At 40.5% G+C, this 25,579-nt stretch overlaps 2 protein-coding genes across 11 annotated transcripts in view; one reads left to right on the forward strand and one right to left on the reverse strand.

The window, feature by feature from the left end:
- DLGAP2 (DLG associated protein 2) overlaps nt 1-11,628 on the reverse strand; it is a 448,813-nt gene extending 437,185 nt beyond the window's left edge. For all 3 annotated transcript variants that reach the window (XM_050315350.1, XM_050315349.1, XM_050315348.1), the window contains exon 1: nt 11,500-11,628. In XM_050315350.1, the coding sequence (XP_050171307.1) occupies nt 11,500-11,517 (18 nt within the window). In that variant the 5' untranslated portion in view covers nt 11,518-11,628. The remainder of the gene's footprint in view (nt 1-11,499) is intronic.
- A 309-nt stretch (nt 11,629-11,937) lies between these two features.
- ERICH1 (glutamate rich 1) overlaps nt 11,938-25,579 on the forward strand; it is a 76,692-nt gene continuing 63,050 nt past the window's right edge. For 6 of the 8 annotated variants that reach the window (XR_007628915.1, XR_007628916.1, XM_050315375.1 and 3 more), the window contains exons 1-2: nt 11,938-11,981; nt 24,803-24,997. Coding sequence is in view for 6 of the 8 variants with exons in the window: in XM_050315375.1 (XP_050171332.1) it covers nt 11,960-11,981; nt 24,803-24,997 (217 nt within the window). In the remaining 2 variants the exon portion in view is untranslated. Of the gene's footprint in view, nt 11,982-19,479; nt 19,631-24,802; nt 24,998-25,579 lie in introns of those variants that run through there. The other 2 variants (XM_050315374.1, XM_050315373.1) reach the window with 2 other exon arrangements.

Here is a 25,579-nt window from a genome sequence, read left to right on the forward strand (position 1 = left end):
AATATGATGCTAAAACCTAAAACCCTGCTTACAGCAAGGTGTGTGCTTAGGGATGGCTTTGCCAGCTGGCACCTAAAAACTGGGTCTGAGTTCAGTAGCAAAACCTTTCTTGATCAACCATAACTCAAACAGATGAATTAAAACATTTCCAATATATCAGATGGCTGATTTTCACCAGGAAGTAGGCTAATTTGTGAAAACTAGATACAAATAAGCTGAAGTCTGAGCAACTGACAGCTCAAATTTGCACACAGGCAGCACAGTGTTCTCTAAGAATAACTGAAGAACACTTCATATGTGCTCATTTATTATATCAAAAAAAGGCATTTAAATCTCTAAGATCCACTAGCTTTAAATTTGCTTTCCCATGGAAGTTGTTTTCATCAATTGATGCTTACAGTCAGGTACTGCCTCTTAAACAGTTCCCCTTGGGGCAGTGGCAACACAGGTCTCGGGCAGGATTTAGTTGCCTGCAAACAGGTACCTGGTATAATTTGGGAAACCTTGAGATACCTGAGGTGGGCAGATATGTATCAAGTTGGCAGGTACAGCACATGGACTACATGTGACCCTTCTGGAACAGTGACTGAAGGGCAAAAGTCCCCTTGAGTCCCCTTGAGACCTAGAGTCCCCACCATGGCTCTGAGCTCTTTAGCAGTGGCAGGGGAAGGCCACCTCGGGCAGCTGGCACTCCCTGAGAGCAGCTGGGTGCCCTGACCTGGATGCCAGCCACACCTTGCTGCACCAGCCAGTTCTGCGTGAGTGCCTTGAAGATGCTAGGACACCTCAAGTGATTCTGGGCACTAATGGGAGGCCAGATGCATTTAGCCAAAAGTGCAAGCCAGACTACAAGAATGCTTCCTATTGTCAAAAATGAGGATTCTGCTTTCTCGTCACCCCATGAGTCACTCAAATGACATAGAATTAAGCACAGGTAAAGCAAATAAACTGCCACTGTGCAAGAGAAAGCCTGCAATTTTCATAGTGACCAAGCCACAAATGGAAACAGAGATTTCAGTCAGCCCTTTTTACTACAACAAGAAACAAAGTGAGGGCACAAACACACATGGAATATATTTTTACATGAATTCACAAATATATATCACTTCAGCAGCAGCTGAAATTTCCAAGTTGCCTGCTGGAGAAAAAAACAATGAAAATGTTAATATCAAGGAAATTCAGAAAGATGTCATTTCCTGGTGACAACAGGAAATTATTTTTGTTGGTTTCTACATAAAAATTTGAAGTCTGTGAGGAAGAATTTTATACATAACCACTAAATGGCATGGTATCATATTTCAATTTTTATAGGAATCAGTTCTACTATTTTCATCTTTCAGTTCACGTGTTTTTCCATACATTTAGGAACAAATAACTCCCTCCATATGGAAAAAAGTGAAATTACTACTAGTGTCATTTTCATAATGACTGTATGAATACTAATTCACTATTGCTCAGTATCATAAATTCTATATTATTTTCTGACTTTCTACTTTTTTATTATACTTTAATCACTTCTTTTATCTTTTTTTGCCCAGTGGAAATATTTAAATTACTCTTAAAATTTCTGTAAAATCTAAGGATACTAAAGATGTTGAAAAATTACTGTTTCATCTGCAATCTTACCTCTTTCTCCACTCTCCTTTGTGTAGCATATATAAATGCTTGGTTGTAATCACGAGTTGTTACTTACATATACAATAATTTTTCTAAAAGGTTTACTGTACATAGGTTGAAACACATTTGTGTGAGAAATCAATCCATTAAAAAGAATACCAGAAAATCCTCTAAATCAAACTACACAGGATTAATAGCCACAGCCAAAGAAATAGTAGTATTGGACAGCTCAAGTAAATTTTCATGGATACAGTTTTAAAAGAAATTCATTGAGATGTTTTTATGGAAGAATATTTCAGTGTATCCATCATTCCTTCCTAATGGAGACATCTTGCATGCATATACATTGTTGTTTGGTTTTCTACTTCTTGCAAATCTTTCAGATGATATTTCACCAGTGGTAGTGATTACAAGAGTTGAACATATTTACAAAGGGTGGACAAGGCTGCAAGTTTTTATGTTTTGCTCAAAAAAAAAAAGAAAGCAGCAAGACTAATAATCACATTGATGTCTTTCAAGAATTCACACAGGAAGAGTCTGGCTGCCAAGAATACTTTGCTCCTTGTGCTCTAAAATCAGAAACATAGGAAAAATTTATTCCATTGGTCAAAAGGAACACAGCTTTCATGGCAAATTTCAGTGTAATAACGATTAAGATATTTCTTTATGATAACTTGGACCAACCGCATGAAGGATGATGAAAAAAAAGGCAAATTTTATTCATAATTATGTGGAATTATGCAACTGAAATTATTTTTCTTTTCTTGCAGTAAACATCTTCTTGGGTTTTTTTAATATAAGTTACCCTATTTTATGGGCAATCTGTTTTCCAAGTAAAGAACAGTACAAACGCAGCCTGGCAGCTTCCTCAAATCAGCTGAGCCCCTTCTACACATTTTTACATATCAAGATGCATTATGCAATGCTGATGTCTGTTTATCTATAGTCTGTGCAATTTTATCTTGTACACATGAAAACATTTACGTCTGATAATCTTGCATGATGCAGTTCACAAAATGTGCATGATACCTCAGGAAAGAGATGTTCTGCTACATGTAACCAGAACAAGGCAACCAAAACAGTCATCCCCTCTACTACCCTGTTAGGATCTCTTCACTGTTATGTTCAGACACTTTCATCTATATCCCTGCTAATCTGCCTCCTTTTCTTATGGTGCCAAGCAGTATCACATGCTTCCCTAAACCCCTGCATAACATTGTCCCCTTTTTTCCTGTGTTAAGATGGGCTTGCTCCTGTGTCTGCTCACTCTTCAGCTGATAGACTGTGTTACGAATTGCAGGAAAACACAAATGTTAACACAGCAAGCTGTACCCAGAGCACTGATTATTCAAGCAGTGAATCAAAATGTTACATTTCATTTCCAGGCTGTAACCAGAATATAAGGCTTCACACATTCTTGTGATTCTCAGGCATCACACTAGTTTGTTAAGTTTCAGTGTCCATGTACATGCTGTGAAGTAACAAATGGACATTTGTCAGAACATTTTAAACAAGATTCCATCAAGTTAGGAGGCATACCACTAAGATTTTAAAATAACGGAGTGCAGTTTAAAGAATTCAATAAATGCAGAGAAAATATTCTATTAAAGGAAGTCTGGAAAAGGCATTTGTTATCTTTCTAGAAAAATGAAAAGAAAAATAAAATGTATTACATTACTTGGGAGCACGACTAAATAGAAGGTTACTCACAAACAGATGCCAGGAAAGCTCTTTAAAGAGAATGCCGTCTGAATGTGACAGTTATATAGGAGAAACTTTTCTGTTTTATTGATCAAAGCATTATTCTACAGCCTTGCATACACTGCGCTTCTCAGCTTTATATTTTGCTTTTTCTGCATCATTTTTAGAACAGCAATTTTAGAAAGTAAAAAGAAATCGAAATATCCCAGGGAATTGATCAGATACCTGACATTGGTTAGCAAAGGAAGTGTGCTGCATAACTTATCTGTGACAAAGAGCAGTGGAATGACTTCCACCCTGCTCTAAATCATAACCACAGTACATGTTAAAAATATTAATAAATTAAATAAGCCATTTACTAAGGAATGCGCAATATCAAAAAGCACCATAAAAGACATTTTGAAATACAATAATTAAGAAAAAATGTACATAAAAAAGATAACTCACAATGAAACAATATAAAAGAACATTAACTGCACTATAAACGACCTCAAGAATGAACACACATTACTATAGGAGGTATTTTAATGGTGGACATAAGAATATTTCCACTTATTTCCCTAACCTTTAACAAGTTATTTTAGCTGTAGAGAAACATTTATGGGGATAGAAAGAGAAAAACTTTGGTACATATCCAAAATTAATCTATCGGTTCTGAATTTGAAAAGAAAAATAACATAACTTCAAAATATTTAATTTAACTATTTAGATCTATTGTAATACCTTGGTCATCTATTTCCTTATTTTCAAAGGTCACTATGTGCCTTTGAATTTATGAAGTAATACATAACTTTCTAAATCTTGTTGCATCTGAAACCTCACAGTGTAGATAGTTCAAGTTTTTGTGAGAAAAGTTAGCGCAATGTAAGAAAGCATCACTTTACTAAAGGAGGACTGAGGCTGAAAAATAACAGAGACATGTTTTCTCCTTTACAATTTTGAGGAGTACATTAAAATTACCATTTAAGGAAACTGTTATCAAATTACCTACCACCCATATTATTATAAAAGTACACAATATCATAACTAATTGCATCCCTTTTCAACTTCATAAAAACAATTTCTTTTTAAAATACCTCACTTCCTATACTTACCTCTTGCATAATGAATAAAAGCTGACATGTATGGACATGGGAGACTCTAAGAATTCAATACAGTTCAGGACTGGCAGCAAAAGTAATGCTGCATTTTCATACGTACTGCAGCCTTTTCTGCATATTGTGCTATAAACTGTAGGACCTTGTGACAAAATTGCTCTGGTCTACAAATTGTAGTAAATTGCAGTTTAAATAAACTGTGTTGTGAAGGAGCTATGCCTCGTCTATGTGTAACATTTTGATTTCTCAATCTACTAAAACTGAGGGGAAAAAAACCCAGTAGTCCTGTTTATCCATTTGGATTCCAGAAAGGAAAACAGTAAATTTAAATTTCTGTTAAGTTACTAAGAAAAAAATCACAATAGTTATTTTAAAACTAATCTCTTAAATATTGAAGGTATTCTCTTAAATCTAGTAAGTTATCTATTTTCATTTTTTGTATGAATCCAAGTTATAGTAGTTATTCCTAAATTACACTTTTTTTAGACAGACCGTCAAATGAGTGAGATCAAAACCTCAGACTCAAATAAAAATGAAACTATCATATATAAAATGCATAACAGGAACACATAATCATATTTTTTTAATTTCTTACCTTAAAGTAAAACATTATGGCAAAGATAATCCCAAAATAGCCAAGAACCAGGCCAGATGCTGCATAACAAAGCCATGAGTTGCCATCAAAGAAAATATCAGTTTCATGTCCTGCAGCCAGAAAGGGCTGGAAACATCAGAGGGGCTTGAACTCTCCTCCAGAGGGAAGGTGAAGTTCATGTCATTCTTACGAATGGGAGCCCATGGTCCTCCCAGCTAGAGGATATTAATAGTTCTTACTGATACACAACATCTTGCTGTGATGGTCTTCACAGCCCAATTAAAAAAAATGAACATTATTAAGTCTACGTACTGTTTCTCTACATGGCATTATCACGAGGAAGCCTGGTTAAAAGTATGATAAAGAATTCAGACAGACAAAGAGTCTTTTCAAGACATTTGGTTATGCTTTTTCATTTCCTTTTCTAGCATCAAAAAAAGGCCCAGAATCTTCTTGTAGCTTCAACTACGCAGGATTTGAAACACTGCAAAATCAAGGGAAGTAAATCAAAGGAATAAAAGCAAGCTTTGTCCTCCTTTCTGCTCATCAGGGAAGATAATTGTTATCAAACTCTAAAACTAAAGAATATATTTGTTCATTTAAGTGAAATCTGCTGTTGCACAGAGGATAAAGGTCTCCTTATACTGATGCTCTTTGGAAAGAATTTCACTCTGCATGAATGAAGCAAAAGTGTTGTCTTTTATCTCACTTGGACTCTGTTTAGACAAATTCGATAGAATAAAATGCTCTGTAGCTTTACATCCCAATGACTCATTAAGTCGTAAATCAATAAGGATGTGAAGGTGGAAGATCCTCGGGGTTTTATTCTTATAAGAAATAAAAGGAGTAGTAAGTACTTGAGATTATCTCACTACTGTCTGCCATTCAAGCGGGAAAAAAAGGAGGTCAAAAAATAACCTCCCACTTGTGGCAATTGAAGTTATTTGTTCAGGTTATTTTTACAGGTTACTTGTGAAAGTGGAAGGCAGGTGTGAAAGCTGGGATGTTCGTTCTACTCCTCATTGCCAATAAAGCACCAAATAATACAATAGCATTGTTCTGTATTCCTGCAGCTGCATGAGCTCTAAAAATGACCACACAAAAGTGAAATGGTTTGGACAACGCTTCCTTTAAGGCTAATTATCTGCATCATTAATAATATTGTGCATGTTTTCTATGAAAAGTCACCAGTCTATCCAGTTACGAAAGAAGGAGAATTGCTGGAGACTTTGGAGATATCTTATGGTATGTAATATGCATAACATTATTAAGGTATTTAAAAGTTTCACATTACAAGTCATACTGTCAAGAAGCGAAGAATCAGAGGAAACTAATGCAGTTGACCTCCAGTGCAGAAAAATAAATTTCATGGAGGAAATCAACACATTAGAAAAACCTGGCATGCTAAGGCAAATTAGATTCCTGACAAGCTTAAACAATTAATTTGCATTCTTCCCACACCTTAGGGATTATTGAAAATACAGTATCCCCTAAATTAAAGAAGAAAGATAATAAAAACTATTTTGAATTGTTATTCTCAGTACTGACCTGCTGCCTCTCCAGGGCAATGCAGAGGAGCTGTTTCCTCTGAAAGGCAGCACTTCAGAGGCTGAACACTGCTTGAGTAGCCTCTCAGCTTCCAAGATGAAATATGTATCAGAAACACCTTAAATGACCACTGCATAAGAGTGGTGTCCAATTTCTCCCTAACTTTGTGTGTCTTTCCTAACTGCTTTTAACATCATTATCAAGATTTTACATTTCCTAAAATAAACTTTGACTTGCAAGAACTTTTTGTGTTCAGACTGAGCTCAGGTCAATCTGACAACCCTAAGATGCTCTTCTTTCCTCTCACATAACAAATTTACTTTTTAAAGAGAGTATTTAGGATGGAAGATGCAAAATTGAGAGTGGTGGAAGGATTTTGAGTGGAGAAGAAGCAGCTATGAAGGATCCAAGATGGGAAGGTATAGAAAGCTCTGTTTTACACTTTGGCTCTTTCTGCTATTTGTGCATATGTACAGTCTGAATCTCTAAATTACTGATTTCTTTCTTGTTGGATTTATTTATGTATTTGATCATATTTTTGACATGTTCCACTACTGTCAATTTATCTACTTTATCTACATGCAGTGGTTGCAGCATCTACTGAAGATAACAGACACCTATTCCCCTTGTAAGATGAAAGCCTTCATCTGTGGTATAACTCATGTATGTCTGCTAACTGCTGATGTATTTTTACTATTACAAGTGGAAAGAAAGTCTTTTTAGATCATAAGAATATATACTTATAGAACTAGAAAAAAATTTATAAGGCTTAAGGTCAATGCCATATTGGAAGCTATTTGCTGATCATTTTCAAAACTGGCAAGGATAGAGAAATGTAACAAATGTGGAATGAAAATGCATGGAAGATAAGTAAATTTTATGCACAAAAGAAGTATTTAAGAAAGTACAGTGAGAAACAGATAAAAGCAAAGTGAGACCAAATATATATGCATGCGTGGAAACACTGATTGAGAAATCTAACTGCAATGATTTCCATCCTCTCATCATAACTGAGCATGTACTAAATGAATAAACTGCTACTTGACATTTCCTAAATAAATATCATGGGAAGAGTACTTATTTTACTTTAATGAATCATTTTGGCCTCCCCAACAGAAAGTAGATGTGGTGAACTATAATCTGTTCTGGGAAAAATAATTCTATAATGGAGATATATGTGGACTGAAATATGAGAAGTTGTGGTCTCCAACAGGTCTACTTTAAAACAGATTCTGATTCATCCATGCCCACTGCTACTTATATTTGATTATAACTGTTGACATACTGTATCTGCCATGCAAAGAGCTATTTCTTTACTAGGAAAGAAAGCCATATGGTTCGTGGATGACTATGAATTTTCACAAGGCAAACTGAACTAATATGTATATAAATTTTTTTACTGTGGCTATTAAAACAAAACTACCTGTTTAGAAAACAGAACATTTTCAAATCAATGGGATATTATATGAAGCCCATATAATACATTTCTAAGAACTAAAAGTCTTGATGGAGTAACACTAACTTTCTGCATTAGTGGTCCTCTTGTTCACCAGGCATGGTTAGATAAACAAATTCACTGTACTGATTAAGTGAAGCAGCAAATAAGACTTGTCTTGTTCATGGAGTAGAACCGAAGCAGCTGTTTTTCTTTGACTGTTGCAGATTCAAAGGGCCCCCAAAGGTATACCTCATAAAAAAATGGGGTTACTTTAGGGGTTATGTTCTTTTTATTACTAAAACTTCTCATAGGATTATCATAGATATACAAGGAAATTGCTTTGACTATGTGTAATTACCAATAGGAAAAAAATTCCTGCCAGAGGCAGGTGTAAAATAACATTTTACCATCTTTGTTAAGGCACACAAAACCTATTCCAATAATTACTCCATTGTCTGTAATTTAGCCAGGCAAAGCTCACAATCAGGCTGAAATTCAGTCATCCAGACTGTGTCTTATGAATATTTCCTATTACAGCCTCTGCTATTACAGCCCTTTCGTAACTGTGACATGGTAACTGGACCAGGACATGCAATGTTCAGGAGAGCTTGCAGGGGGTACTCTCTAGGCAGGACGCTGCCTGGCACTGAGTGGAACACGAATATCCAAGCTTTCCTCAGGATCAGGTATGAATTTCATATTCAGGGATATATTTCTCCTATCACATCTACCAATTACTATTGAAGCAACTTGCTTCAAATACTGAAATTCATTTAGAATAGAATTTTTAGTTTGCCATAACAGACCTTGATATTTTTGTCTTGTTTTGGTAAGTTTTTGTTTCAACAGCTTGGCCTTGCCAACAGTATCACCATTAATGCTGGTGGGACTTCGACCCACACAAATGTGAAATCCCGATCCCATTAAGTCATTAGGAATATTACCCTTGATTCAGCATGTCTTGGATTTGACTGTGTGGTTTTACGTGGTACATGGACAAAACAATCTCCTCAACACCTTTGTCAAGAGCAGTCTATGTTTGCTGGTTGTTTAATGCTGGTTTAAAGGACTTACGATACTCTAAGTGTCATAACTTGCACCAGAAATTTGAACTCATTTCAGAGGGACTAGAAATTCTAAAAAGTTAAAAAAGAGGTATGCCCTATGCTGTTCTAGTGCAAACTAGACAGATGAGTAACTAAATGCAAATAGCACTTTACAGTACTAAAATGAAAAGTTAAAAATAATCTAAATTAGAATCAATTAATTTATTTGATAATCCTAGTTTTTAGTTCATGTGTAACTGAACAATGGCACAATAAACACATTCTTTAATTTAGGAATATTATGTCAGATCACAGAGGGTCTGCCTAGAGCACTCAGAATTAAATCTCCAATGCATAACACTATAATTCATAAAACTATTAAACATTGTCTGAGTCCATTTTAACCACATACCAGACATTTTGAAAAGTATGCAAAATGATGGGGGAGGGAACAACCTTTCAAATATAAATTATAAGATCTGGTTAGCACTGTAAAAATAGCTACACACAGTAAAATTAAAACTTGCAGTTCTGAAAGAAGGTGTTTTGTGCAAACCATCTGGAAATGACTTGAAAGTATTGCTATACTGCTGAAAGCACAGAAATATAAAACTTGCTACTCTTCCTATTTTACCCGTTTTCCAGATAAAACAGGAAGATGAAAATGCAACTAATCACAAACATGAAAGACTGATGATACCTCAAACACATTTTCATTATAAAATAGTACCATCCCCTGCTCTACCCCAGAGTTGCTTTTTAAAACATCCAGTACAACCAGTATGCTTGTTTGACACATCACAGAGTAAAAAGCAGTTACTAAGACTCCACACGAGATTTCTCTATCGTCTGCACTCGGATCTGCACTCGGTCACATTGAGGTGACCCTTGCTCGTTGCAGGATGCCCACTTGCAGTCATCTACTTCTTAAATGGCTAGAGGTATTCAGTGTTGAATTTTGCTAGTGCTCCTCTTGTGATGCTACTCTGAAGCAGAGAGAAATAGTCACCGAACACTCCAGTACTGAGAAGGGCACTTGAGTTTTGCAGCCTTGTGCTTGGGCTCACACAACCTAGAGTGACAGCAGCACTTGGTCTCCTTCTCAGGGCTTGAATTTGGAAAAGATTCAAATATCACCTGCTCCCAAGGCACATTAAGCCTGTGTAAGCCCTATGCCGTAATGAAGCACAATCGGAAACAAACAATAGGTTGTCACTGCAAATTAGAAACCTTCGTAAGTTTGAGGGAAGTTGAGGTCGACGCACTTATACACGGATTTATGGCTAAATGCCAAGCTGTACGGCACCGGCACCGTTGGTAGAAGTGGGGCACCAGCAGCGGCAGGAACTAGGTTACGAAGGCGACAGAAAGCGGGGCCGTAAGAGAAAGCCCATTTTCTGCACTTCGCGCTGGCTGGAGGGCTCTCCCCGCTCCCCTCCTCCGGACCGACCCGCACCGGCCCCACCGCATCGCACCGGGCCGGGCCGGCGGGGGCCGCCCGCCCGAGGTGGCGGCTTTGCCGGTTCCGCTCCGGGAGGAGCGGCGGGCTGGTGCGCGCTGCGCTCCCGTTATGATGCGGGGTCATCATTTTATTTCTCCGGCAGACGGTGTTTAAAAGGGCCGCGAAGACGCTCAGCCAACCTGCCCGCGAACGCCGCCCTCCCCGCGGCGAGAGCCACCCGCGATCGCCTCGGTGACCGAGGGTAGCGCGGCAGATGCGCCCGGCGACCCCACCGCGCTCGGGTTGCGCGCCCGCGGGCCCTCCAGCCGCGCCGACCCCGCGCACCGCGGCGGGGCAGACGGGGGGAACGGGCGGGACGCGCCTGCCGCCCCACCGCCCCTCGGAGCACTGGGACAAGCCGGGATGAGCGGTGCGGCCCCTCCGACGTACCCGCACCTCCCCCCGGTGCGGCGGCCGGGAAATGACAGCGGGGAGCGGTGCGGGCGGCGGTCCGCCGGCAGCCCCGGTTGCCCGACCCCTACTCGAGGGGCAGCCCCGAAGATCCTGCGCTGCCAAAATTTAAATCGCCGCCGGTACTGCGGTTCCGTGGGCACCGTCCCCAGCCCCGCCGCCCCCCTACGCCAGACCGGCCGCACGGAGGGTCCGTACGCCGTCCTTCCCCCGTCTCCCCCGCTCCGGCACCGGGCACCCAGCCGCGCAGCCGTCCTGCCCGGGCTGTGCCGAGCCGAGACCCCCACCCGCCAAGGCGACCCCCGCCCGGCCAGCGCGGCGCCGAACGCACCGGGGAGGGGGTGACAGCCCCACCGACGGCGCGGCCGGCGCGCCTCGCCCCGCCGCCCGTGCCCGACGGCGGCGGTGCCCGCGCGGACCCGCGGCACCCGCACCCCGGCTCCTGCTGCTGCCTGGGCGGAGGCGCCCCGCGGGCAGCCCGGCGCGCATGGCGCCCCGACGGCGGCCCCTTGCCTTCCCCTCCCGTGCCCTGCCTGCCTGCCTACCTTTCTCAGCGCTGACATTCTAGAGCATTATGAACGCGGCGGGTGCGGCTGCGGCGGTCGGGGCTGAGGAGGCGCCGGCAGCGGGAGCAGCGGCGCGCGCCCAGCGTCCCCCGGCGCCGCTCACCCGCCGGGGCCGCCGCGCGCCGCCCGCCCGCCCGCCGCGCGCCGCTCCCGCGCGCCCCCAGCCCGCGCGCCCCGCGCGCACCCCCGCCCTCGCTCCCGCGCGCGCGGCACGGGCGCCCCCGGCGGCTCTGCGCAGCCGCGCGCCCCCTGCCGGAGCCCGCGCGCATCGCGCCGGGCGAGAGGGGGCGGGGCAGTCTGCGGCGCGGGCACGCCCCCTCCGCAGCCTCCGCCAATGGCGCCGCCCCGTGCCGTGACGGACAGGCGCGGCAGCCAACGGGGATGAAGGCTGCGGGGGGCCGCGGGGGCCGGCCGGGAGTCTCGGCGGGGCCGCGGGGCCATGGCCGAGAGCAGGAGGGAAGGTGAGGCCGCGCTGAGGGGGCGGACGGGCCGGGGTTGCCGCGCTGCTCCCGCGGCTGGGCACACAGGGAGTCGGGGGGCTGTGGTGGCGGCCCTGGGCGCGGCTACCCTCGGCCCAGTCGCGTTGCGGAGCCTTCCCGCGGTAGCGGGCGGTGGGAAACGGGAGGGCCCGGCGGGGGGGCCGGGGCTGTGGGTGCGCGGAGCCTCCGGGTGCGCGGAGCCTCCGGGCTGAGCCTGCCGAGCTCCTGCCCCGCTCCCGCCGTACCACGGAGGGTCCTCCTGCCGCCTGTTCCTGCCGGGGGTACGGGGGAGAAGTAGCAAATAAAAATTGCTTTTTAGTCACAAAGTATTGTAAAATAATACCTTTTTTTCTCAGTATGTGCGTGCATGTGTACTTACTTGCTGTTAGTGACCATCTAACTTGGCTTAATTGAAGTGAGTCAGCTCGGTTTTGAAATAACTATGGTACTATGATTACAAAGAATAAAATAAAAGCCTTCTGCTGTCCAAGCAAAACTTCGGTCCGTTCGGTTTATCTTTATGTTTTAGAAGACGTGGCTTTGCTCAGGAAGAATGCAGTATTAAAATTACAGGTGTTCTGTAAGTAGTATCTCTTTCTTAAGAGGGATTGAGTAGGGCTGGATGCTCACCCTGTGTCTGGCTTTTGCGTTTTCAGACAGTTCCAGCATCCTGAAACTGGAATCCTTCATGCAGGGATAACAACTTGAGAGTGAAACAGGTCAGCTAGAGTTAGTCTTTGAGCTATTTGCTGACTGTAACTAGTGATAGTTTGAAGAAAATATAAATACAAAGTAGTGTTCTCTGTGCTTTAGATGCAGCTTTCACGTGATAAATGGAGGAGTAACTGTTGTGTTTCGATACTTTGGGGATATGAATTATAAATTGATGTCTTCTGGAAGAAAGTTAGAGGATTGGGAAGAGTGAGTTCTTGTACTTGTAAATGAATGCATGGCTCTAGAGCTGAAAATGAGGGATCCAAATTCTAAAGCCCTCAAATTGTTTAAAATCAAAGGTAAAATAAAGAACCACTTGTTTTAGTAGTGTGGCAGAGAGAGCGAAATTATCATGCTGAGTGACTGTCTTTACTGTATAAAGTTAGAAATCATTCACATTTTATTCAGCCACTCTAATGAGCGATGACTTAAGATTGGGAAGAAAATACAGTGAGAAATACAAGGATGCCACATGCTCACCCAGAAGGAAATAACACAATTGGGAGAGTTTACAACGTGATCTGATCAGCCTCTGCAGTTGGTAGCGTATATGAAAAGTGTTGACTTTCTGTTGTGTGAAAATATATGCACTTTAAAAAAAAACTGAAAAAGAAAGTTTAGACACTTCTCTTTAAGGTTGGTTTTGCTCTTGTCTGTAGAAGTAGGTTGAAGATGCTGAAGACAGACTTCTGTCTGCGTTACAAGTGAACAATTAGGCTTTTTATTTTGTGCGGAACTGGGCCATAATACAGAATAAATGGGATGGTCAGCAGCTTGTAGGTGATGGGTCTGATTGTCATTTAGGAGAATCTAAACAGCAGACAGCCATAGTGCAGGCACTTCATTCTACCAGGAAAGAGTGGGGCAGGTCTAACTGAGAAGGTGCGGGTTTTTTTGAGTTTTGGGGTGCTTTTTGTTTTTTAGTTGGTTATGTACCAATGATTCGTAACAGGGCTAAAGGTGCAACCATTATCATAATATATATTACCAACAAGATGACTCTTCTGTCTGGGACAGCTGAGTGCATATTTTGTAACTGTTAAACATCATTAGTTGCATCTTTAAAGCAGTAATCATCATTCTTGAAAGTTTGTGCTACCCCAAAATAACATTGTCACAGGGGGTTGTATACAGACTGACCAGTAGAGTTAAGGTATTGATGTAGGTGCAGTGTATGTTGCCGACTATAACTGCAAGTAAAAAGTGATACAAAAGTTAGTGTGCTGTACAAAGGATATTCTAGGGGTACTACAGGATTCTTTCTATTTAAGAGATTAAACTGGAAAGCAAATGTGACCAACTGATAGTTGTCAGTGACAAATGTTTTTAAATAGAGTATTGCTTCGAGGACTGCTATTTCACCTCTTTGTGATGAATCAGATGGCTCGGGGCAGGATTGTTATGGGGGTTAAAAGGAGATTGCAGTTCCTTAGTTTGGGGGGTTTGTTGGAATTTTTAGATGACTAAATCAGGTATTAAATAACTTAATTCTTACAGAAAAACACAAGATTATTTTCGGTTTTGTAATTGTTTCAGAGCAACATATCTCTCAATAGAGATATTGAAGGGTTTTAAATATTTTTTTTGGTTGTTGTTTTTTAAACTCAACATAATTTTTTAGAAAGTACTTCTGAGGTTTTACTGGAAAAAAAGATCAACACCTTTTTTTATTGTGTCTTTATTATGTCTTTATTCACATATGCACATCAGTAAGGGAAATAATAATTAGAAATGGATTTTAATGCCTGACACTATTTTTTCTTCTGGGAAAAGTATCTTGCTCCCCCTAAACAATTGGGAGTGTTGGTTTCAGTGACCAGAGATTTATTACACCTTACCAAGATACAAATGTTATTTGTATTGTAGTTGAATAAATCACAAATATCTGTTTTTTGTGATTAAACATATGAGTTGCACTGGAGTAAAAGTACTTGACTGTGCCATTAAAACCTTTCATGGAGGGAGGAAAAGAAAATGTTAAGCCCTTTTTGTTGCTGACCTCAATGTTGTGCCAGGATGAGAAAGGCCAACATGGTAATGAAAGACACAGAAATTACACATCCAATGGCTTTCAGTTTTGAAAGTCTGTGAGAAGAGCTCATGCTCACAGAGAGCTGCACTTCCAGAGCTACACATCATGTGGTCTTGAGGGTTCTGTATTTTGTGTGCATGGTTGTTTGGGTTTTTTGGGGGATGGAGGGTGTTAGTTTAAGGCTGGTTTATTTTTAGAAATTTCACTTTGGAACAATTCTTATCTACTTTGCAGTGGGATAGGATGGTCCACAACTGATAGATGGGACTCTGTTAAAACATGCTAGGATATATTTAAGAACAGGTGTGTGTACTTGTACTTATTTAGCAAAAGGGGTGAGCTGGGGAGGTGGTACCATGTTGGTATGGAGTTATTTTACCTTTTTAAACAACCAGTGTGTGACAGCTTTCACTCAACACTAGTTTTGATCTTGTCATCAATAGATTTCTGCAATCTGTGGGTTATCTTGGAGCAAAGTTAAGATTGTGTCATGCCGTAACTCCAGCTGGCAACTAAGCCCCACACAGCCACTCACATACCTTCCACTGGGATAGGGGAAAGCATCAGAAGAGTAAAAGTGAGAAAATTCACTTCTATATCACCTGATTGAGATAAAGACAATTTAATAGGTAAATCAAAATCTGTGCAAGCGAAGCAGAAGAAGAAATCATTCACCATTTCCTATGGGCAGGCAGGTGTTCAGTCATTGCCAGGAAAGCAGAGCTCCATCACGTGTAACAATGACTTGGAAAGACAAGCATTGTCACTGAATATTTCCCCCTGCCGCCTTCTTCCCCCCAGCTTTATATGCTAAGTATGACAACATGTGGTATGGAATATTCCTTTGGTCAGTTGGGGTCAGTGTCCCAGTGTGTCCCCTCCCAATTCCTTGTGCACTCCCAGCCTCCTCACTGGTGGGGTAGGGTGAGGAGCAGAAAGATGTTTGGTATAATACTGATTTCTGTTGTATGTACATGTGAGGACAGTTGCAGAAGTCGCTGGATATTATGTTGAAATCAAATACTGAAATCACAGCAATCCGTGATATATATTTACTCCTTGAAGAAGGCTATGTAGAAATTCAGTTGTATTTATATTTTGTATAGTATAAGCTTATGAAGATTGCTTTTAAATAGCAATAATGCACAATCTTGTTGGACTTTTGTCTGTGCTCAGCGATACAACACCTGCCAGTTTCATGGTTTGTTTTTTAAATCCTGGTATATTGAACTTCATTTTATCTTGTTTCCTCTCCTCATATGAAAGTGTCTCTTTCAAATGTACAATTTTTTTTCTCTTCAGCAATCTGAACTCTGAATGAGTTGGTTTCTTTGTGTTTGGCCCAAGACATGGTGGGCCCTCCTGGCTGCCAGGGCACACTGCTGACACAGTCTCATGCAAGTATGGTTTACAGTTAGCCCAACTCTGAGTAGCCAGAGTTATTGTTACAACTAACAATAATAATCACCGAAGTTGAGATTTAGTAAGGGTATGTGAGATATCTTTGGCTCTTTTGAGTGAGGTCTGTTTGATTGTGACAGGTGAAAACAAGATAATGGTGTAGTATGAGAAATATATTTTTAAGTTGTGTGGAAGATGATAGCCTGCACAAATTGAAATAACAGCGAAGATGCTCTGTTTTCCCAGGACTCCCCAGGCTGCAGTAGCAGTACACATTTTACACGGTTTCACTACAAGGTAGACAACGTTATGAACAGCCAGAACAAAATCCTGGTGTTCTCATTGTGCTTATGTAGCTTCTTATCATCTGTGTCATGTCAAGTTTATTAGATGTCTAGATTGCTTGTGGCTGCAATTAAGGTGGCCTACTGAGAGATCTCTAAAACCTTTGTTGAGACAGGATGGCACAATCTATTAGTCAGATTCTTATTGAAATATGCAGTCATGTAGAATTTGCTGACAGATGTAACACCAGTCTTACTGACTTGAAACTGCAGTTTGATATCAAGATCATGCTTGATGAACCTAAATCACTTTCTTCTAAGCTAAGAAGAGAAAATAAATGTCTGCTTTATGTAGTAAATAACTTACTGGTTTGTATCTGCAATTGCTATGAACTGTGTTAGTCTGGATGCACACGGGTCAGTCTTGGAGTGGGAAATCACTCTCCCATTGTGATAACTACTTAATATAGGTGAATACGTAAATGTGGGGTATGTAATCACTATATTCTTTTCTTTTCCTGCCTTTGAATCCTACTGATGTGCACTATATACTTAAGTATAAGTTGCAGCTGTTCAGAAGTTGCCTCAAAGATAGAATTGTATAATTCTGAGTTTTGGATAACCAAGTGGGTTTGCATGTATTATAAAAATTATTGCTAAGTAAAAAGATAAATAGAGCCACATTTTATCAACACTACATTAGAGCACAAAACTGGAGGTTTTTTCCACTGTGGTTCTTGAACCTGTAATCAAGAATAAGGTAGGAGTAAAAATTAGGCAATTAGCATCTGATTTTAATGTCTAATGGGATGTTGAACACTACTAGATACTGTTTTCAGTGAGAATAATCTTACTATCTTGAGACAAACCTTGATATTGTGAAGTTAGTATTGCACACTATGTTTAAAATGGTAGCATTTGAGCTCCTTGTGGAGTTCCCCATGATGTTTTGGTTAACAACCATACAAGGTGTAGACAGCTGATACCCATTAGTTCAGGCACAAAATTCCTGTGACCTTAAATACAACTACAATCCTTCTACCACTCCTCAACATCAACTGACCCAGGTAGTAATAGCTTGTGGGAGAAATGGGAGGAACAATCTTTGTTCAAAAAGAGTGCTTTCTTGAAGGCAGATAGTTAAAAGGAAGGTGTCCGAGGCTGAGAGGCTGCCTTCCAGATCAAGAGACTTCAGAATTAAGGTTTCTTGTAGGGAGATCTTTACAGGAAACAATATAGATGAGACTATGTAATACAAGATTCTGTAATATACTAAGGAAGAAAAAGGTGCAAGGCTGAAAAAACTCAAGAATTTCAAATGTGAGTAGCAAACATCCTCTGTGTTTTATGCCAAAGGTGATTAAGCACTGGAAAAAAACCCTCCCATGAACTACTGAGTTCCTCCATTTCTTGAAGGACCTCTAGAGTCTTTTGAAGTATATTAAAAGTATTGAGACACGAGTTGTTGGGTCTGAGTAGGTAGGTGTGTAAAACTGCTTCTTCCAGTCATTCAGACAAGACAGCATAGTGCTTTTTCTGACCTTAAGTTGCAAGTGAATTCTACTCTGAATTGAAGCTGAAAAATTACTTGGTGTCTTCCTCAAGAAAGGATGCTATAAAATAACAGAGCTGTTTGGGAATAAGGACTATAAATTCATAGATAGAGGCAGTTAAGTCTGAAGCATGAAGACTGAAGATGATGTAGATGATCTACAGAATGGCATCCTCTTTGACCAAACACAAGATTTTGTAAGATGTTAGCTCCTGTGTTTGTCTTCAAGAGCCCTTTTCAAAAGACAGTCAGCTTCAGCCTGAATTTTCTGCTGCATATCTTACAGTCCTTGCTTTTATTGTTTTTATGTCCTTTAGCTGCTGTTATAAGAGCCTGTTACCATAGCTTCGCCTGCAGGATGAGGACTGCTTGCAGACTGTGAATCCAAAGCAAAATACTGTCAAATTGGAGACTTTGCATTCCTCTGTACACAAAAACTGTACTTTCACCACATGTAGAATTCTGCACATTTCACTGTTTTTCTCCCCTCATTTGGAAAGATCAATGTTGTTATTCCCATAACAGTGCTACAGTGCTTTGCTTTGGTTTGCACTCACTATCCGTGGTGAAATGGAATTACGTCACTCTTGGCAAAACTGACCTCACTCGTTTCAGGAAAGTTACATTTTCTGTTTCTTCCTCCCAACCTGAACAAGAGCATCTCTTCTTAGGTATTAGATACACCCTTAACGGTGATCTGAACTGTTGGGCTATACATGATGTATTTGCATGTCTCTGCATCATTCTTTTCTATCCCTGTATAGCTTGAATGTTTTTGGAAATGGGAAAGTCGTATAAAAATGAGGGGCAGTGGGAAAATGATACCCTTTTAAGGTGCCATGGAATGTTTTGTTGTAGTTAATTACTCCCTTTCTTCTTTGGTTTTAGTCTGTTGCTAATTGCTGACCTGGTATCCCAAATCTGGGAATACTCTCTGCAGCTAATTGATCTCTACTTAAAGGGGTTTGAAGTTAATGTTTAAATAGCCAGTCCTTTCTCTTGGGGCTGGAATGTGTTGTGTGCTTGCACACACATACAGCTTCTCTTGACTTAATTCAAGCCTCTGGTCTCTACCATTTCTAGTAATGGTTTGGGTTTTTTGAGCTTTCAGCGGATTTTGGTTTTACTTGTACAGTTTTGCATATGGGACTGTGTGATCAGAGGTTTTGGTTTTGTCCAAGGGCGATGTGTGTGTGGCTTTTCTTGTATTGTGAAAGTCAGGTCAAGGTTAATAGATTTAATTACTCTTGGAGGTCCTGTATATTGATTTCCATTTACTGTAACAGGGGCTTGTACTCAGTGCACTGTCATGTGTACTCAGTACGTCTTGGACACCCAGAGGTTCATGGGCAGAATTGGTCTCTTGTGTACACGAGGCCAGTGTCAGATCTGTAGGCAGAGTATGATACTTCGCATTCCATTAGGCATCATAAATACAAACCGAATTTTGCCCCAGTATCCGAAGTACAAACTAGATGCCTTTGTCTTTTTGAGGCTTACAGAGCCGTGACCCAAGAATCAGTGTGTTAGCCCAAACAAATACAGAATGAAGACTTTTGTTCATCAGTTTGACCAGCTGAGCAACTCCTTCAGAATGAATCCAGAAGACCTGAACTATGAAACTCCATCCTGAACGGTTAAAGGACAAGTAAGCTTTGTGGGGAATGGTTTAATGGAATGGATAGTAGCTCCTAGCCTGAAGTTATCATTAGTTTTTGACCTGCTAGTTGGTAAGAGTGGCTGTCTAGATAACATTTTCTGTATATAGCAGTCTCTTTAAATGCATTTACACTCTGTTGCTCTCAGTCCTGATAAATGCAGGCATATCTTTTTCAAGAGTCACTCTTTTTCAAGTGGTCCCCTTGGGCATCTCTGGTCAAGGAGTTGACTGTGCAGCCATGATTAGGGAAGAGGAGATGATCCAGGCAATGGGACTGTTATACCCAACTAGGCAAGGCCTTAAGCAGTTTGCTCAAGTTGATCCTACTCTGAGCATTAGGATCAGACTAGATGATGTCCAGAGGTCCCTTCCAACCTTAACGGTTTTGTGATTTTTATGACCATGCTGTAAAGTAACTGTCCTGTCATGACCTTCATAGGAGATATGGTACTTGCATAATAAAAAGAGACTTCAAGGATTTAAATCCATTTGAATATTGGATAGTAATTCTGCAAGAGATGAACTGAACATTTTAATGAAGCCTTGTCCATATGTTCTGCATGTGGGTTATCATTCTGTCTCCTCTTTCTGTCCTCTTCCGTTATGCTGTACTATCTTTTCTTCTGCTTTAGCAAAAATAGCGTATTAGCACATCTTGCTCATGGGATAATTTCAGAAGAAATGCCTGATTCTTCCCTTTTTGTAAAGCTGTTTATAGGAGACAAAGAGAGAGAGGGACACCAAGTAGGACAACTTGCAAGCTTCAAGGAGTTCTGTTGTGTTCAGTGCTCTTGATGCCATTTGTTTTGTTCTTGCTGCCCAACTTTGACTTGAGTAGGCAGGAGGCAACCAACTGAGAAACGTGGTGGGGGTGCTTACAGTATGTATGGCAAGTAGCCAAAAGTACGTGGCAAGCATTCTCCATAGAAATGTTTTTGAGGAAACTGTTGCCTCCTACACTCAGCTGGACAGGAACTCTTCTGATGTTGTTCAGTACTTAATTTGTTTAGTTATTCAGCATGCTTTTGATATAGTCTCTAGTCTTAACTGAGTTGTAAGTCATGCTAAGTCATGTTGTCAACCTCAGAAGAACGTTCATAAATCTGCAGTGCTATCCAGTATGTGTTTGTGGATAGTCTGCTTATGTACATAACATGAATTAAATCAAGGCATCAGTTTAATACAGAGATGCCAAAAACGCATTTATTTGAAGGAGTCTCTTTACTTTTCTTGCAACATTGTAGTAGAAAGATCATGAATGTTCACAGTTTGTATCAGTAGCCACTATGTGTTCTGCACTGTATTTCTTGGAGTTACACTTTGCTTTATTTATGTGATGTCAAGCTGCAGATCCTTGTGCTTTTTCAGTTTTCTGATGTATCTGTACGTCACTATTTCCACACATGAGTTGTCAAGAATTAGCCATGGAACTAGCTTGGTACCTATTGCAACTTGTTCTGACGTCTGAAAATACTGGGTTTTTTTGTCACTGAGTAATTCCATAAAGATACGTGTTCTGGTTTTGCTTCAGCTCATTGCACAGTAGGAATATTCAGTGCTTTCAGTTACAGGCTGGATATTTTGATAGTGTTGCATGTTTTCAGCTGGAAATTGATTTTTTTTTTCTTTTAAAATTAAATTCAAAGCTTAATCAGAATCGAAAAACCACATAAACCTCTACAGATCCTCCATCCGTTATGCTGACTGGAAAACAACAGCAACAAATAGCCATATGGTTATATGTGGTTATTAACTTGGCTATGCTATGCGTATGGTGAGAGCAAGTCTTACTCCATTTTAAAACTCGGATAGGTAGCAGATATCTGGTAGCAGATATTTTTGCTTGAATTTTCTTTATAACTAATTTTGTGGTAAGAGGTAGTTGTTTTTAAGGGTCTCAGTGGTTCTTACCAAGTGGACTGATCTCTGATACTGCATAGTACCAAAGACATCGGGTTAAGAAGAGTTTTTGAATAGGGAAGAACTGCTCCATAGCATCAGGCAAGACCAACCTCCTGTTGTTAAGCCAGTGCTCATGGGTGTCACATGATACCTTTTTTTAAGTAATTGCAGCAATAAAACCCTGAGGGGAGAGCTTCTTCTGTCATCTGAAAAATGTTTTGTTAGCTCTGAGACTCTTAACTGCAAAGCACAGTGCTGCTTTGGAGCATGTAAAGCTGCTGACTGTGGCAGGATAGGTATTCCTCAGAGTCTAATTTCCTTGTTCACTGATACGCAGGACCAATTTGTTCAAAAAGTTTTGGGCTGCAGACATATTTTTATTTTATTTTTCATTGTGGCTATATAAGAATATCCTTAGGATTCCAAATAGTTAAAACTAAATCAATCCGTTTTTTCAGCGCTTTCTAGTGATTCTATGTTCTCCTGAGGAAGGGGTACTGCTGTGATAAATTACTTCCTGCTGTCTTCAGAAGACTTGAAATACATCAGGTTCCAGAGGAGGACCTTGTCACACCTAGGTGTCACCACTACTCACTTCCATTCTGTTCTAGTTTTTGGGAATTACCAGTTATCTTAAGAGATGACTTGTGTCAGTGCCAAGGTGTGCTGACACAGGTGTGCAAACTTTGCAGGCAGTACAGAACTCTCTCACTCTGCACCTAGCTGCTTCTCCCAGTGTCTGCTGAGAATTCCAGCCATATGGATACTGCTCTGGTGAAGTAAATCCATCACTGTTTCTGATCTAGATATTTCTTTCTGAGCAAAAGAGATTTCTATGAAAGAATACTCTCCTCAGTATTCATTCCCTCCAAAGGCAGGCATTGTTTCAGCTTCCTTTCTCAAGCACAGGTATTCGAGATGGGGAGAGTTTCCCCATGGGAATGAGAAGGAATGAGTGTATCACAGCAGATCTCATCTTGCTTTCTGAAGCAATGCTAATGTGTGTATGAGTAAAGTCCCCGTGTTTTAAAAAAGGAAAGAAAAAAGAGTGATGTAATTTGGAGAGGGGGGGCAGACAGTGAGGATAACTGAACAGATGACTAGAGAAATCAGATTTTAGGATGGGGAGCATAAAATCAACTAGCTATAAGGAGGCTCGCTTTTCTCAGCAGACTTGGAGAAAATGTATTTCCATAGATTCATTAGTAGGTCAATGATAATTTGCTTTGAAAGAACAGCTTCCTTGGTACAAATGCTTGAATGTTAATTTGTGTACTGGTTATGGCTGTGTTAATTTTCTTCATAACAGTGGTACTGTGTTTTCTGTATTTGTGGTGAAAATAGTGTTTATAAGACAAGGATGTTTTCATTATTGCTGAGTAGTGCTTACACGGAGTCAAGGCCTTTTCTGCTCCTCACCCCACCCCACCAGTGGGGAGGCTGGGAGTGTGCAAGGAACTGGTAGGGGACGCAGCTGGGACAGCTGACCCCAACTGACCCAAGGGATATCCCACACCATATGACATCATGCTCAGCATACAAAGCTGGGGAAAGAAGGAGGAAGGGAGGGATGTTCGGAGTGATGGTGTTTGTCTTCCCAAGTGTACTTTGCTCATGCTGGAACCCTGCTTTCCTGGGGATGACTGAACACCTGCCTGCCCATGGGAGATGGTGAATGAATTCCTTGCTTTGTTTGTGTGCATGACTTTTGCTATACCTATTATTACCTCAACCCATGAGTGGTCTCAAATCTGTCTTTCTGATTCTTTCACCCATTCCATGTGGGGGCAGCGAGTGAACAACTGTGGGGGAATTGCTACCTATTGGCATTAAACCACGGCATTCAGTAGTGGCTCCACTGGAGTTCATTAAAATGCTGTAGTGTTAGTAGCAGCACTTAGGGGAAGTTATCCTCTTGGATAACTTGTTTTAGAATCAGAGATCTGCAAAGAGCAGTTAACTTTGTCTTATTGCACTGACTATTTCTGTCTGATTTCTCTAGTTGAGGGCAATTGTGGATTTGTGTCTTCCTAGCTGTAGACTAACGTGGCAAGGGAACCTTCTGAAAAGAAACACAGAGTCACTTGTTTTTGTCTGGCTTTCTAGGAACAGTAGTCTTAACCCATAACAAAGCATTCTAACCCACAGTTAGGCATTTACACAACAGATGAAGCATAGTTGCCAAGGCACATGTGAAGGTACAGTTTGTCTATCAAACACTGGATGTTCAAGGATAAAGGTGTTTTTTTTCAACTGTGAACTAATTTATTCACGACTTATTTGATGATAATATGTATTTCAGCTAAGCTGCGAGTAGGAACTGTTCTTACAACAATATAAGTCCTTTTCTCTTGGCAGAAATATTTATTATGAATCTGCACCAAGTTGCTTGTATAGTGTCCAAGAAATGTATATTAAATTTAAATTTGGAGTTTAGATAACATGTTTTTCTCCAAATCTCTTTTCCCACCCCCCGCATCCCACAGTATCTACTTGATCATGTAGAGTTCATGAAACTAGGGATGTTGTTTTGCAATAGAAAAAAAGTTTCTTAGTATTACTTTATATTTTAGTATAACATGTCTTTTAAAGTGACTGAAATATACACATTTCCATAAGAAGATGGTTTTGATGATGAATAGGTTATTTACATCTATTTCTTTAATCAAATGATGCTTGCGTTTGAGTAACTAGTAGCAGATTGTCAGTGTCGTCAGAAAGGGGCCCATAAGAAGAAGAGGCGTATAAGAATACTGCTAATTCTGTAGAAATAATTGGGTTACCATGTGTTTCTGCTGCTGTCTACTTCTACTTTTTCTATATGATTAAATAGTTGTAGCTTACTGATTTTAATAAGTAATTCAATTGCAGTGCCTCTGTGCCAGAAGAGACCTGCATTTTGAGCAGCCTTATAACACTTGTATAGGAAGGTACTTGTTTTAAAAATTAAAAATTAATTTGTGTTTAGTCTCTAAATGTACTGTATTAATTTATTGCCAAAATGTAGTCAAACAGAAGACTTCAAATGTAACCTTGCTAGTGAACTCTGGGTCTTTAATTTGGTTTTTCTGACTCAAGTTTAGAATTTATATATATTATTTTCAGTTGAGCATGTTAGATGTAGGGACTACTGAAGACCGTTGCATGGAGTATGAGAGAAAATATCTTGTATCAATTAAGTGTTGGGGGGTTTAGGTCTTAAAATATCTTTAAAACAATGCATTTCTTCATGCTTAAAAAAGTTTTCTTACCCTACAGTGTTCTTGGCAAAATTACTGAAACGACTCTATGGTGAAACTTCATCATCTTCTCCTGTGCATACTTCAAATAGAGAAGAGGAGGCGGTTCTTGGAAATCTGGGATCAAAATCCAAAGAAAAGAATTTGAGTAATGTTCAGACTTCATCAGCAGATGCTAGCACATCAACTGATATACCCTGCAAATCATTTCAAGGTGAGACTGTGGTGTCCTTTTTCTGATAATATACTTTTAAATTTAGCTGCTTTATTTCAGAACAGTGTAGTATGTACTTTTTTCATCTATTGATACCAACAGACAAATTTGAATACCAGTGCTACTGGTACTTAATATCTAGAACACTCGAGGTCAGTGCATAAGTCCTGTGAAAACCAAGCAGTAGTCCTGGTGTATAGGCAAGAATGCAGCATTTAGCAGGGGCAAATATGAAACTTCAGTGTAAGCTATAACTGTCTTTGGTGTAATGTTTGTTGAATGGTGATAAAATTACTTATACTGGTACAGCTCTGCTCAGCTGTTGGAGATATACCCAAAGATTGGTGGGAATACATGATCCAGCACTTCCTCCTGCCCTTGTGTTGCAACAGAAACCCTGTGGGGAACACGAAAACGCAACGGAAGGCAAATATCAATTCAGAGACTATGTTAGTACCTTGCTAAAGAGCATTATTCTGTGTGTGTTTATGCAATGAACATGGCACATGAATATTTGAACAGGTAAGTAAAAGTCCTTTTTCCAATGAGTTGTACAATGTGAGCAGTGTGCCAAAAGATGGA

Source organism: Myiozetetes cayanensis, unplaced genomic scaffold (assembly GCF_022539395.1).
Source record: "Myiozetetes cayanensis isolate MyiCay16 unplaced genomic scaffold, myiCay2020 scf2-11, whole genome shotgun sequence".
Classification (NCBI taxonomy): domain Eukaryota; kingdom Metazoa; phylum Chordata; class Aves; order Passeriformes; family Tyrannidae; genus Myiozetetes; species Myiozetetes cayanensis.